Raw genomic sequence first — 11,996 nt, 5'->3', positions numbered from 1 at the left:
TTAAAAATTCATAAAAATCTAAAAAGTCAAGTAAAACTATTTTTTTGGTCCGACAATTGAACTAGTTGAATCAAAAATTGGTGGTCTAACCTATTTAACCATCAATTCGATTATTAAAACCTTGAATATGACACTCTAAGATTGTACCACATTATTATCTAAATTTTTTTTTATTCTTCAAGTGATGATGTGGCACAATCTCAGAGTGTTATGTCATCAAACTTTGAGAATTTTCAAGTTTGAGGATCAAAATGGATCTAGTTGTCAAGTTCAAGTGCCAAAGTGAGCAAAAAAAGTACAGGTACCAAACTGAACCTAGTTGTAAAGTTTAAGGGAAAATGTAGACCTGCTTGCCAAGTTTAAGGGCCAAAAGTTACATAATCCCCATTTCTTTTTCCATGGTGAATTGGTGATTAACATAATGGGCTTAAATGAATAACAACTTTCAAGTTTAGGGGCCAATATAGACCTGCTTGCCAAGTTCAGGGGCCAAAAGTTACATTATCCCATAAATTAATAACCATTCTACACTTGTTTAAAGTCTAATTCTAAACCCGCGTCGTCCAAAACCCCTGCCGGAATCCGAGTTTGTAAAACCTCAGCGGGTCACTGCAGCTGCTTCATGGCTGCCACTGTATCACTTGACGAAGATTAAACCAGCATACTGCCATTGGTCCTCTCAAAACTTACCAAATCCAAGGTATATTACCTAAACTTAGGCCATCTCTTTTTTTGTTTTCTTCTTCAAGCTTTAAAAGTTCCTCCTTTTTCTGCTCTCTCTACCTATTTATTTTTAGCAAAGATTCATATTTTTTTATCAAATTAATAATGACCCATTTTCGAAACCTTAGAAAATCAGCTATTCTCCAATGGGTATCTTCTTGTTTCTTTGAAAACCAACTCAACCCCCCAGTTTTTGTAATGGGTTCGTTTCACTTATCACAAAGGCAAAACCCTAGGTTTTATAGGTCAAAAGGATCAGCTGTAGCAGTGAAGCGTGAGGTTTTAGAGGTTCCCAAAATCCCTCGGGCCACTTTGAAAGAGGCTCAAGCTGCTTTGTTGGAATATTTGCATTGGACTAGGAGTATTCCGTTTATGGATGCGGAGAACATGAGCAAAAACTCACCTCATTTTTTACGAAACCTTTTGGAAAAGGTTAACATTGTTAAGGATGTTAGAAGCTCTATGGCGCGGTTTTTACGTTATCATCCCATTAATGAATTCGAACCTTTCTTTGAGAGTTTGGGATTGAAGCCTTGGGAGTATACTCCTTTACTTCCTAGGAATTTGATGTTTTTGAGTGATGATTCTTTGTTTTTTGAGAATTATAGGGTCTTGTGTCAATTCGGGATTGAACGAAATAAGATTGGTCGGATATATAAGAAAGCAATTCAAGTGTTCCAACTTGAATCTGGTGCTTTGCCATTAAAGCTTCAAGCTTATCAAGAACTGGGGCTTAGCCACTCTTTTATGGTTAAGATTATTGTTTGTAGCCCTTGTGTTTTGATTGGTGATGTAGATATGAAATTCATTAAGGTATTAGAGATTTTGAGGAGTATGGGATTTGATCATGCTTGGATTCAGGAGCATTTGGCAGATCAAGATTCATATAATTGGGGTTTGATACTTCGTGTTCTGAACATCTTTAGTGAGATGTTCTGCAGCAATGAGTTAGTTAGGTTAATCAGCCAGCATCCAGGGCTTTTGTTTGAGGGTTCTGGGTATGCTACGTTTTCACTAATCGGGTTCCTGTTGAAATTTGGACATCCAATAGATCAGATATCTTCTATGTTCCTACAGTTTCCAAAAATCCAAGTTCAGCAATTCGTTTCAAATCTTATTAAATGTTTTGTGTTCTTTCACGAGATTGAGATGGAGGTGGATGAGATTGCGAAACTTGTTTGTTCATACACTGTATTACTTGGTTCATGCAGGTTGAAGAAAACAAATAGTTTACTTAGTAACTTGAATGTTGGAAAAAAGAGGCTTTGTAAATTCATCCAAGAGAATCCCCAAGAATTGAGTAAATGGGTTATTGGATTAAGAATTGTGCCATTACCAGACTCAGGAGAGGATATAGAGTCAAAAAGGTTGAAGATGAAGTTCCTTTTAGACTTGGGATATGGAGAAAACCCAAACATGATGAACAAAGCATTCAAGGTGTTTCGAGGCAGAGGAGGGGAGCTCCAAGAGAGATTTGATTCGATCGTGAATGCTGGTTTGGATAAGGCGGACGTGTCTGAAATGGTCACCGTATCCCCTCAAATCCTAAATCAATCAAAAACTGTTATCCAATCTAAGATTGATATTCTAGTAAACGAATTGGGTTACCCCTTATCGTCTTTAGTATCATTCCCCTCTTTTCTTTCCTATACAACACAAAGGGTCAGGCTTAGAATGGCAATGTATAATTGGCTCAAAGATCATAAAAAAGCAGAGCCTGACTTGGCCTTGAGCACCATTGTTGCATGTTCAGACAAAATATTCCTGAATCAATATGTGAATCATCATCCTAGTGGCCCTCGAGTTTGGCAGGATCTAAAAGCAGAGCTTAGCATGGATAAATGATACATTATTTACCTATTTTATTGCACCATTATGAGTTATCTCTTGCAATTTTCCACTGATACTTTATGCTGTTTAACATCACCTATCCTGCATTCATACATAGTAAAAAGGAACCAGTTTTCTTCAACTGCCTGATTAGCCTGTATGGACAGAGCTTATTTGCGTCAGGTAATAAAGTTTTAGATTCTGGTTCCTACTTTATGCTTTATTTTCCTTTTTTTAGGGTTCAGCATTTAGACATCCATCCATATGCATTACTTATTATAACCATTGACTTCAAAGTGAGTCCGACATGATACTAATAACTTGTTACCAGCTTTGTGTTCTGGTGTTAAAAATACCATAGAGGTCTCTGTACTAAGAATCAGATTGCATGACTATGTATCACGTGGTGTGTCACATATGCCTTATGTTGATGTACAAGAACCAGTTTGTTCTTTGATCTAACGTACATGTACCATAGTATTTTCATCTGTTCTGGTTCTACATATTTGTATGAGAGTTATGCTCTTTGTTTGTCAATTATTTGTTGGGACTTGGGAGTGGCATAATATATAATTGACAATAACTTGTCAAAAGGAATTAACTCTTTGTTTTCGCTTTTTCACAACACCACAATGACTAAATCAACTACTTCTATATAATCATACTTGGAATTTGGTTAAATTTTCAAGGTAAATTCATTGAACAATCAATTAAGCCTCAGCTATCTTTATTTTTATTTCTTAATAGAAATGTGGCTAGCGTGACTTGAACTCAGGTCACATCTGAAGTGGTGAATACCGTAGTCAACACATGGGGTTTTTTTTTTTCTCCCTTTAATTACTAAGTACTTTATTTTGGTACTTGAAACTATTTTATTAACACCCCAAGTGCCTCAATAGGGAACATTGTCCATTGTTGGAACTTGAAAACGTACAATCTCTAAACCCAAGTCTTTTTTTTTTCCATCCTCCAATAATAAAAGTTATTACTATATAAATTAAAAGAAAAAGGGAAAAAAACCCTTCTTTATCTTTTGTAATGGTGTGAAAAACACCATTCAACTACAAAGACAGATCCATTTCATCAGATACAGACATTTATCGTTTATATGTTTAGATATAATATAACTCCATGTGTAATTTTCTTTTTCCTTTTGGGATATTCCAATATTATTACTCAATGACGATTATACCTCATGTCAATAGATACTTATTAAAATTATCTGTTTTAGTTTTAGCTTTGAAATTCCCTTCAAGCCTTTAGCCAACCATGAAAAGAAACAAATAAAAATGTAAAATGCCTTGGTAAAAATATCATAGAAACCCTTGCATTAAGAGTTGGATTACATTTTACTTCTTCTACTAAAAAAATGGGTAAATTAATCTCTGTATATAAGATCTAAAAGTAAACTGATTTTTCTAGTTAAAAATTTTATCTATTTCTATTATTAAAAATTGATCCCTATACATTGATATAAGGTACACATGGTCTGTCATGTGTCACATTGTTTGATTATTATGTCAACCATGTTGGTTTTGTAGTAGAATTAGAGTTGGTCGGGTCAAGTTTGGGTCGGGCTAGTGAAAAAAAATCAAGTTTGTTTTCTAAGCTCAAGCTTGACCCGAAAAAGTGGGTCTAAAATTTTGCCCAAGCTCAGCTTGGATAAAAAATGCTAAACTTGAACCCGTTCGACCTGGCTATATTAATTTTTTAAAGATTTTTTTATATAAAAATGAATTTTAAAAATATAATATATTAAATAAAACAAAATTATTGAAATAAATGTTTCCTAACAATTTAGAAGTACATATAAAAAAGTTTTTATACTTAAATAATACTAATATAGTTGCAATTAAACAAGCAAATATATCTAAAATAGTAGCAAAATTAATAATAAAATAAGAATTATATAATATTCAAACAATAGCAACAAAATATTAGCAAAACAACATAACAACAATAAACAACTAATTTTTTTTGTTGAATTTGGGTCAGGGCCGAGCCAAAAAAGTATTGTTTGGAGTTTAGTCCATTTTTTAAAAGAGTTTTATTTTTTATCTAAGTTTATTTTTTGGGCCTATATTTTTACCCAAATCATCTTACTTTTCAGGTGGGTCTTCAAGCTTAGACGGGTAGGTCTAAGTAGAATTAAAATTTTTAATAAAAATGATTAGTTTATTCTTTGATCTAATGGATATGAGTTAATTTATCTAATTTTTAAGTAAAATCAAATATGATATCTAGTACAAGGACTTTCATGGTATTTTTACCCAAAATAAACCCTTACTCTTCTGATATAATGGCCATTATCACCCTACACGTGTCAGTCAAAAACCCACAGCCAATGTTGAGAGAGATGATGATGATGATGATCTAAAGTGTGGACAAATTGTTCTTTGGCAGTGAGGACTGAAGCAATGTCTGTTAAGTTAACCTTTTTTCTACTTTAGTTTTTTACCCTACAAAATATTTTTTCTAACTCTAGGATTAGAACTAGAACTAGAACTAGAAAACAACCCTTCTAAGGAACAGCCAAGAAATATACAATACATATCTTTTTGACACTTTTTTCTCTTCATCTATTACCCTTCTTCCTTCTCTACATTTTCTCTTTCTCAACTCCATGGCTTAGAGCTCTGTTAAAAACCCATTGTGCCTTTGCTTATCTCTCCTTTTAACTGATCTGGGTTTTCTTTATTTCTCATTCAGATCATAGATTTCCAAGAAAAAAAAAACTTCTTTCTTTCTTTCTTTCTTTCTTTGCTTCACTCAACCTTTGAAAGAAATAAAAAATCCAGCTTTTCTTTTTTCTGTTATAGTAACTTCTTGGATTGGCCAACGAGATTCTGAAAAATGGGATTTTGTTTCAAAGATGCAGAATATTGATGTATGTTTTAAGATCAGCTTCATTTTTCATGTTTCTTTCCTTATTCATAGAGAAAAAGCTGTGTATATAAATGTTTCTTTGATGTCGTATTGATTTATCATTTATGAGGAGTTAATGCTGTGTTTGGTGGTGAAATTATAGGAGTCATAGATGCTTTTATCTTTTAGTAATTCAGAAAATGATAAAAACTTTTGCTTTACTTAAACCTTAGATTGATATACTGAAGATGTTATGAGTTCATATTGCAAAGTGAATAGCATGAAGTTATGTATTTGGTATTGATTTGGGGGTTTCTCTATTCTTTGTTGGTTACTCTTAACTTGAAGATTTGTTTGGCTTTGTGGTTGTTTGGATTTTCAGGTTAAATTCAGTTTGGGATAAGGTTGATTTGTCTTGAATCTTTTTTATTTGATTTATTATAGTTCTATTCAATGATTTATGTGTTTATGAACTCTTTTATCCTTGATTTATTCCTAGAAAATGTAGAGAAAAAATAGGAACTAAAACAAGAAAATGCATTTCTTATTAATTAAAAATGGGGAAAACCTGCAGTTGGATGAACCAAATAGGAGTTTCTGTTTTGAGTTAGGTGGGTTTTTACAAAGTTTCTAGGAGAGTGAACATTATACATACATACATATTATATATATATACAGACACATAAACAAGCAATTTCTTTTGTTGTAATGATGGAATGACAGCATGAATGTTTCACTTATTTAGTATTGCCTGTATGTATATAAACTGATGACATGCTATATGTATTTTGCTTAATCTTTAATTGGTTAATCTTTTCTTACTTAATATGGATTATTTTGGCCTGAATCCATCTTTTCATCTTTGCAGAAACCTTCTTTAGTTGTTTGAAGTTGTTGTTTTATGATGAGAAGAGGAAGAGGAAAAGCAAAGAAGCAGAATGTTGTTTCGTCTCTCGAAGATCCGGGTAGTGGTGAAGATGAAAAAATACCGGCATATAAGAGAAGAGGAAGGCCACAAAAGCAGATGAAGGATGATATCGATGAAGATGAAGCAGAGAAGGTTGAAGAAGATGGTGAAGATATAAAAGTTTCAGTTCTTACCAAAGAGATAAAAAACCAGGCTGTCACAGAGAACGGACGGAAGAGGAAAAGATCAATGCAAGCAAAAGAAAACATAGATTCAATCAAGAAAGGAAATGGCATTACGACAAAGTCAAGCACCGATGAGGCAACTAAATCGGTTGGGTACCGACAAAACGGTAGCAGACGCAAAAACAAGCCTCGACGGGCTGCTGAAGCTGTTGTCGAGTGCAAGTAATGGTTGTGAGGTCATGTATGGATTGAGATGTTTCTTGTTGTTATATGGTATTTGTTTTTTGGGGTTCCAAGTATTCCATTTTGATAAGTTTGCAGTACATGCTTGTAATATTCCATGGTGTCATCACAAATTTTAAAAAGAAAACTAGTGATTTTTTTTTTCTCTGAGAAAATCTTGTTATTCAGATGAGAAATTTGTCTCTCTGCAACATCTGTAAGGAACCTTGTTTTTATATCTATCTTGTTAATTTTCTTAATGGAGACCAGGTTGTATGTAACATAGTAGAGAGAATGAGTGGTTTTATGCAGAGTTAGAGAAAGAAGATGAAGTCTGTAAGGTCGAGAACCGGTGGAGAAATGCTTGCGTATGTGCCGAGCAGTGAGCCAAAGGGAATCTTTGTGGGTTACTTGTGCCAATTTTTTCCAAACTTTCGTACTCAATAATGTGTAATCATTAAATTAGTAGCTCTCGTTAAATTAAATTGAATTCAATTGGAACGGGGTGAGAACTCGAGTTATTAATAAAATTACTTTATTTATTTTTGTTAATTTTAATAGTAATTATATTGTCTAAGTAGTTCTCTGATTACAATTTATACTATCATAATTATATTTTCATCCAATTACTCTGACATAATTCCACCCGATAAACTTAAAAATTTAGAATTATTAGTTAATTATTAAAAACTAATTATTTATTACAATACGTCAAAAAAATGAAAGTTAATTCATTTTAATTAATATTTATGTATTTTTAAAATTATCCAGACCCGAATTTATTGGAGCCGGGCGGGGCGGGTAACAGGTTTAGTAGCGCATCATCAAGAAGCAAATGAACTTCTCGAAAACCTTTCTGAGCTAAACTCCCTCACTCTTTCACTTCGTCTTCTCCAATTTCCTCCGAAAGGTAATTTTCCTCCATTTTCTCTTCCTTCTCTTTTTTCTCTTCTTAATTAATTACCGCTATTTTCCTACACCTTATCGCTTTCAATTTATTGGAGTCAGCTGCATAATCTAGGGTTTTCTTTTCATAAATCTAATCTAATCCTGTGATTTGCTTGATTTGATCTATTCTCAATTCCTTCGTTTCCTCTCTTTTTTTTTCAATTTAATATGATTTTTTCCGTTGGGATCTGACCGATAGTAAATTAGCATTTCAGAAATTCTTTTTTCTCATTTTCGAAATAAAAAGATGTTTTAATTTGGTACATAGGCATTGTTGGTTCGCAGCTGTGCAATTAAACTGAAAATGATTGGTTCATTGCCCTTTTTCACTGTATTTAACGGTTTCAAATATATGGATGTGTTTTTATTTCAAGTTGTAAGTGCTTTTCTATATTATTTTGAACATATGACAGTATGATTATGTTGATTTTATGCATTGAATTTGTGTTGTTTTCCGGTATTATCGAAGGTCCATTTTGAATTCTAATTTGCTTTAGATGATATGCTCGTTGTTGTGTTCCAGAAAGTATACCAAATGGTTAAAATTTGAAATTGAACTTAGAAGTCTGAGATTCTCAAGCTTGAGTCTCAGGAAAGGATGGGATTTATGGGATGGAGAGAACTACCTTCCTCTATGTATCCCACGCCCAATCCTTGTTACTTTGCAGATGTATTTTAATTGGGTCATTTCCTTTTCCTATAATATATATGCTAGACAAAGTTCTGTGGCTCAACACATTCGATATTGGTTGTTATGCAGTAAGATGGCTGCGGATCCCTCAGAGCTTAGGTATTATGAGGATGATGACACTCCAACAATGAAAACAATCAAGGGTGCAACTACTGGTTTTGTTGCTGGAACTATCTGGGGAACCGTTGTTGCTACATGGTATGATGTGCCTCGTGTTGAGAGAAGTGTTGCCATACCTGGGCTTGTAAGAACGCTAAAGATGATGGGAAATTATGGAATGACATTTGCTGCAATTGGGGGAGTCTATATTGGTGTTGAGCAACTGTTGCAGAATTATAGGATGAAGAGAGACTTTGTCAATGGTGCTGTTGGTGGTTTCGTGGCTGGGGCTTCCATTCTCGGTTTCAAAGGTATAAATTTTATTCAGAGTGCTAGTCTGGTATGCTTTGTGCGCCTCGTGACTTTCTATCTGATTTTATTGTTTCTTACAGCAATATTTTCTGATAATTGGCATAGCTTGGATGATTCATCTAAACTAAGTCAGTGAAAACTTTAACCTTAGAAAACTTTACCTCTTCACAATTTCAAAACTTGTGATGGTTCTTAGGATCTCCTCTACCATCTAAAGAATGGTGCTAAAGTTATACTCATATATTCCAGTATTGCTTTGACTTGTTTTTGTTTGTCTTGTTGATATTTACTAAACATATTTACTTGTTATACGTGTAGTGGTAGGAGTTCTGCATCTTGTGAATAGTAAAAGTTAATACTTTCTGATTTCACCTATCATTTCCTTCTTCTTTTTTTTATCGTACATTTCGATAGTTGCTTGCTTTGTTGTTTCATCTGTACAGTGAACTATCTGTAGAGTCGAGCAAGACTTGACAATTTTGAGCTGAAATATGTTGTGATAAAAATCCTTGGAGTTAGGGGTCTGAGTTTGACTTTCGAAGCAGAGGGTTGAGTAAAGGCATTACTTAATATAGTTGATCTCCATAAGTTTTTGTGCTTTTAAGGAGAATAAAATGGATTGTCGATGCCCTTTTATGGGTTTCTTGATCTATGTTAAACTTAATCAGCTTTGGCCACTTGTAATGTTACGTGTTATGTATTTCCTAGGGAGGAGCATCTCAACAGCTATTTCTGCCGGATCAGCTCTGGCATTCACCTCTGCGGTGATTGATGCTGGAGGTCAGACTACAAGGCTGGACACAGGGAAGGAGTATTACCCATACACCACCAAGAAAAGGCCTGTTGAGTCATAAATCTTGCATGTCGCTGTTGAGAAGGCACTTCCAGTGAAACGTGAGATAATCGATCCTGTTCGATGATCTGTCTTTGTTTTTGGAAGATATAATCATACTCGCGGACTCCATTTTGCTTTTTGCTGTTCACTTTTAAAGTGAGGATGTTGGTTTGAATAAAAATGCATCCGAATTTATGGAATTCTTGACGACGAATTGTTGCATTTGTTAAATATTGGTGCCTGTTATAATGAGTATCGTTGTTAATGAAATGAAAGAGAAGATCTTTGCCATAAATCTGTTATAGCTTTAGCTAAATGTGAAATCCATAATTGCACTTGTTAAATTTAGGGTTCCATGTTGACATTGCCAAATGACATGCCATCTAGGTCCCAATGTTCACGTGCCACACCATAAATTAGGACGAATCCCGTGACTCACGTTTCAGTTTTGCCAATTAGCTTCAAATTTAAAAGCAGAAGGGCCTAAGCACTTCAATTCATTATGACGGGTCCAATATGCCCACTTCCTAATAGTAAAAGGACTGAATAGATATATTAACGGTCGAGTTCTTAGATTCTATAAATTACAAGTGAGATTAAAAAAATGAGTTGTCTCATTTATTTAATTTTATTTTTCTAAAATGCTAATTAAGGGCACGTGTCAATTTATGAAGTTAAAAATTTCACTAAAATATATCAAATAATAATTCAATTTTAATACAATTAACTTATTTAATTACCAATTTTAATATTTGATTATTTTATACCTTTTATCTTTTCACAACAATGGGGTGTCTCAGATCCATTTCTCATGCCATTTTAGAACTTTATGAGTTTGCCTTATCAACAATTCATTTTCATAATTAATAATTCTATAACTTATAAAAATAAGAGTTAATGTATCATTTTGTACTTAAATTTAATTTCAATGTTGAATTTGATATCTAGATCAAATGATATTATATGTCCCAATTAATATTTTTTATGTGTGCTCTAATAAAAAAATATAGATATTTTTTTATACAACGTTTAGAACTACTTATAACTCCTCCCAACTCTTAAATAGGAAGATTGTTTATATAGAATATCATGGAAAAAGAGGAGAGTGAGTGGTGCCGAAAAAGATGAGTTCACCCAAGCCGAGGCCGAGAGTCGAAAAAGTAGGAGAATGGAGAGGAGAAAGATGAGAGCTTAGCATCTTAAGATTTGTTGGTGGGAAGGAGAGAGCCTCCTTTCTATGTGGTAACTTGGGATATTTACAGGAGAGGTAATGGTTTCCAGGTGATCCCCTCTTCAGGAGAATGCACTTGTGATACAAGCAGCTTGGTCCAATTCAAATGTCATAATGGAAATGTGATTAGTTTCCCTCAAGACCCAATCACAAGATCCAAATCCAAGCAGCTAAAGTCCTACAAAAAAAAATTCAACTTATTCAACTTATTCGTTCAAGACTTTATCACAAAAAAAAAAATTCGAGAAGAAGAGTTGAAGCTTCAAGACAATAGATTTTGGAGCAAGGATGAATTAGAAGGGATTAATTTTGTTTGTGGGCCTAAACTCCCAATCTATGATGACAAGCTCATGTGGAGAACGTTAACAAGCTTAAGCGTTTCATTATAAGGACCCTAATCAATCCCACAACCTCAAGCGTTTCATATTGGATTCAAGTCCTAGGTTTAATTTTTATTATACATGAGTCCAATATTGTATTTAATATCTCTTATTATTTTTTTATTTTTTATTACGAATTTTTTATAATTATTAAGTATTTTAAGTTATTTGTTAACAAAAAACAATGTTCAAAACTACTTATTTAGATTAAATAGAGTTTTAGTATACTTTAGAGTTTTAGTTGGATGTACTTAGTAGCTTATATAAAGGTTTCTTTATTGTTCATTAAGCAGATAATTTGGTTTTCATTAATAAATTTTTCTCTGGGAGTTTGTTTCTTTGTGTAAGATTTATTTTTTGTGGTTTTTAGAAGTAGTTTTTTTCTCGATTTTCTTCAAGGAGTCGTGGAATTCATTCTTCACCTTTTAATTTTGCCAAGGATTATTTCTCGGAGGGTTTATTAGAGCCATTAATTGAGTTTGTTGGGATTTATATCTCAAATGCTTCAATTGGACATTTATCTTTCTATTATCATATTCATCGATTTACTCGTCTATCTTTCACATTTTTTCTTTTTTAATTTCTATTTCTTATTTATTTTTTATTCTCAAATTTCTTCTTTTACTATTTTTGATTTCTTTATTACTAAATTTCTTTATTTCTTCTTTTTAGATCGGATCCAAATCTTTCCTTTTCGAGTCGAACAACTTAAATTCGATTTTTCTTCTGCTTCCTCCATTCATTCCGTATCAACCCGTTAATAGCAAA

The 11,996-nt window shown here is 33.2% G+C and overlaps 3 protein-coding genes across 4 annotated transcripts; all 3 read left to right on the top strand.

Annotated features, from left to right (window-relative positions):
- Positions 1-572: 572 nt before the first annotated feature.
- Positions 573-6,992, top strand: LOC105786188 (uncharacterized). Of its 2 annotated transcripts, none has more exons than XM_052634831.1 (2): positions 573-700; positions 6,287-6,992. In XM_052634831.1, exon 2 carries the CDS (start codon positions 6,320-6,322, stop codon positions 6,734-6,736), a length of 417 nt encoding a protein of 138 aa, XP_052490791.1. In that variant the 5' UTR covers positions 573-700; positions 6,287-6,319; the 3' UTR covers positions 6,737-6,992. The 2 variants fall into 2 exon arrangements, with proteins under 2 accessions (XP_052490791.1, XP_012467978.1); XM_012612524.2 differs by lacking the exon at positions 573-700 and adding an exon at positions 5,064-5,440.
- On the top strand, positions 707-2,629 carry LOC105787093 (transcription termination factor MTEF18, mitochondrial). Its single transcript, XM_012613540.2, has one exon. The coding sequence runs from the start codon at positions 829-831 to the stop codon at positions 2,566-2,568; it is 1,740 nt and encodes a 579-aa protein (XP_012468994.2). The 5' UTR covers positions 707-828; the 3' UTR covers positions 2,569-2,629.
- Positions 6,993-7,500: 508 nt separating the features above from the next.
- On the top strand, positions 7,501-9,824 carry LOC105786186 (outer envelope pore protein 16-3, chloroplastic/mitochondrial). The gene is made up of 3 exons (XM_012612522.2): positions 7,501-7,642; positions 8,441-8,781; positions 9,491-9,824. The coding sequence occupies exons 2-3, from the start codon at positions 8,445-8,447 to the stop codon at positions 9,634-9,636; spliced, it is 483 nt and encodes a 160-aa protein (XP_012467976.1). The 5' UTR covers positions 7,501-7,642; positions 8,441-8,444; the 3' UTR covers positions 9,637-9,824.
- Positions 9,825-11,996: the final 2,172 nt, after the last annotated feature.

This window comes from Gossypium raimondii, chromosome 1 (genome assembly GCF_025698545.1).
Source record: "Gossypium raimondii isolate GPD5lz chromosome 1, ASM2569854v1, whole genome shotgun sequence".
Taxonomy (NCBI): Eukaryota; Viridiplantae; Streptophyta; class Magnoliopsida; order Malvales; family Malvaceae; genus Gossypium; species Gossypium raimondii.
Note: the sequence above shows the minus strand (reverse complement) of the source record. Positions and strands in the feature narration are given on the sequence as shown.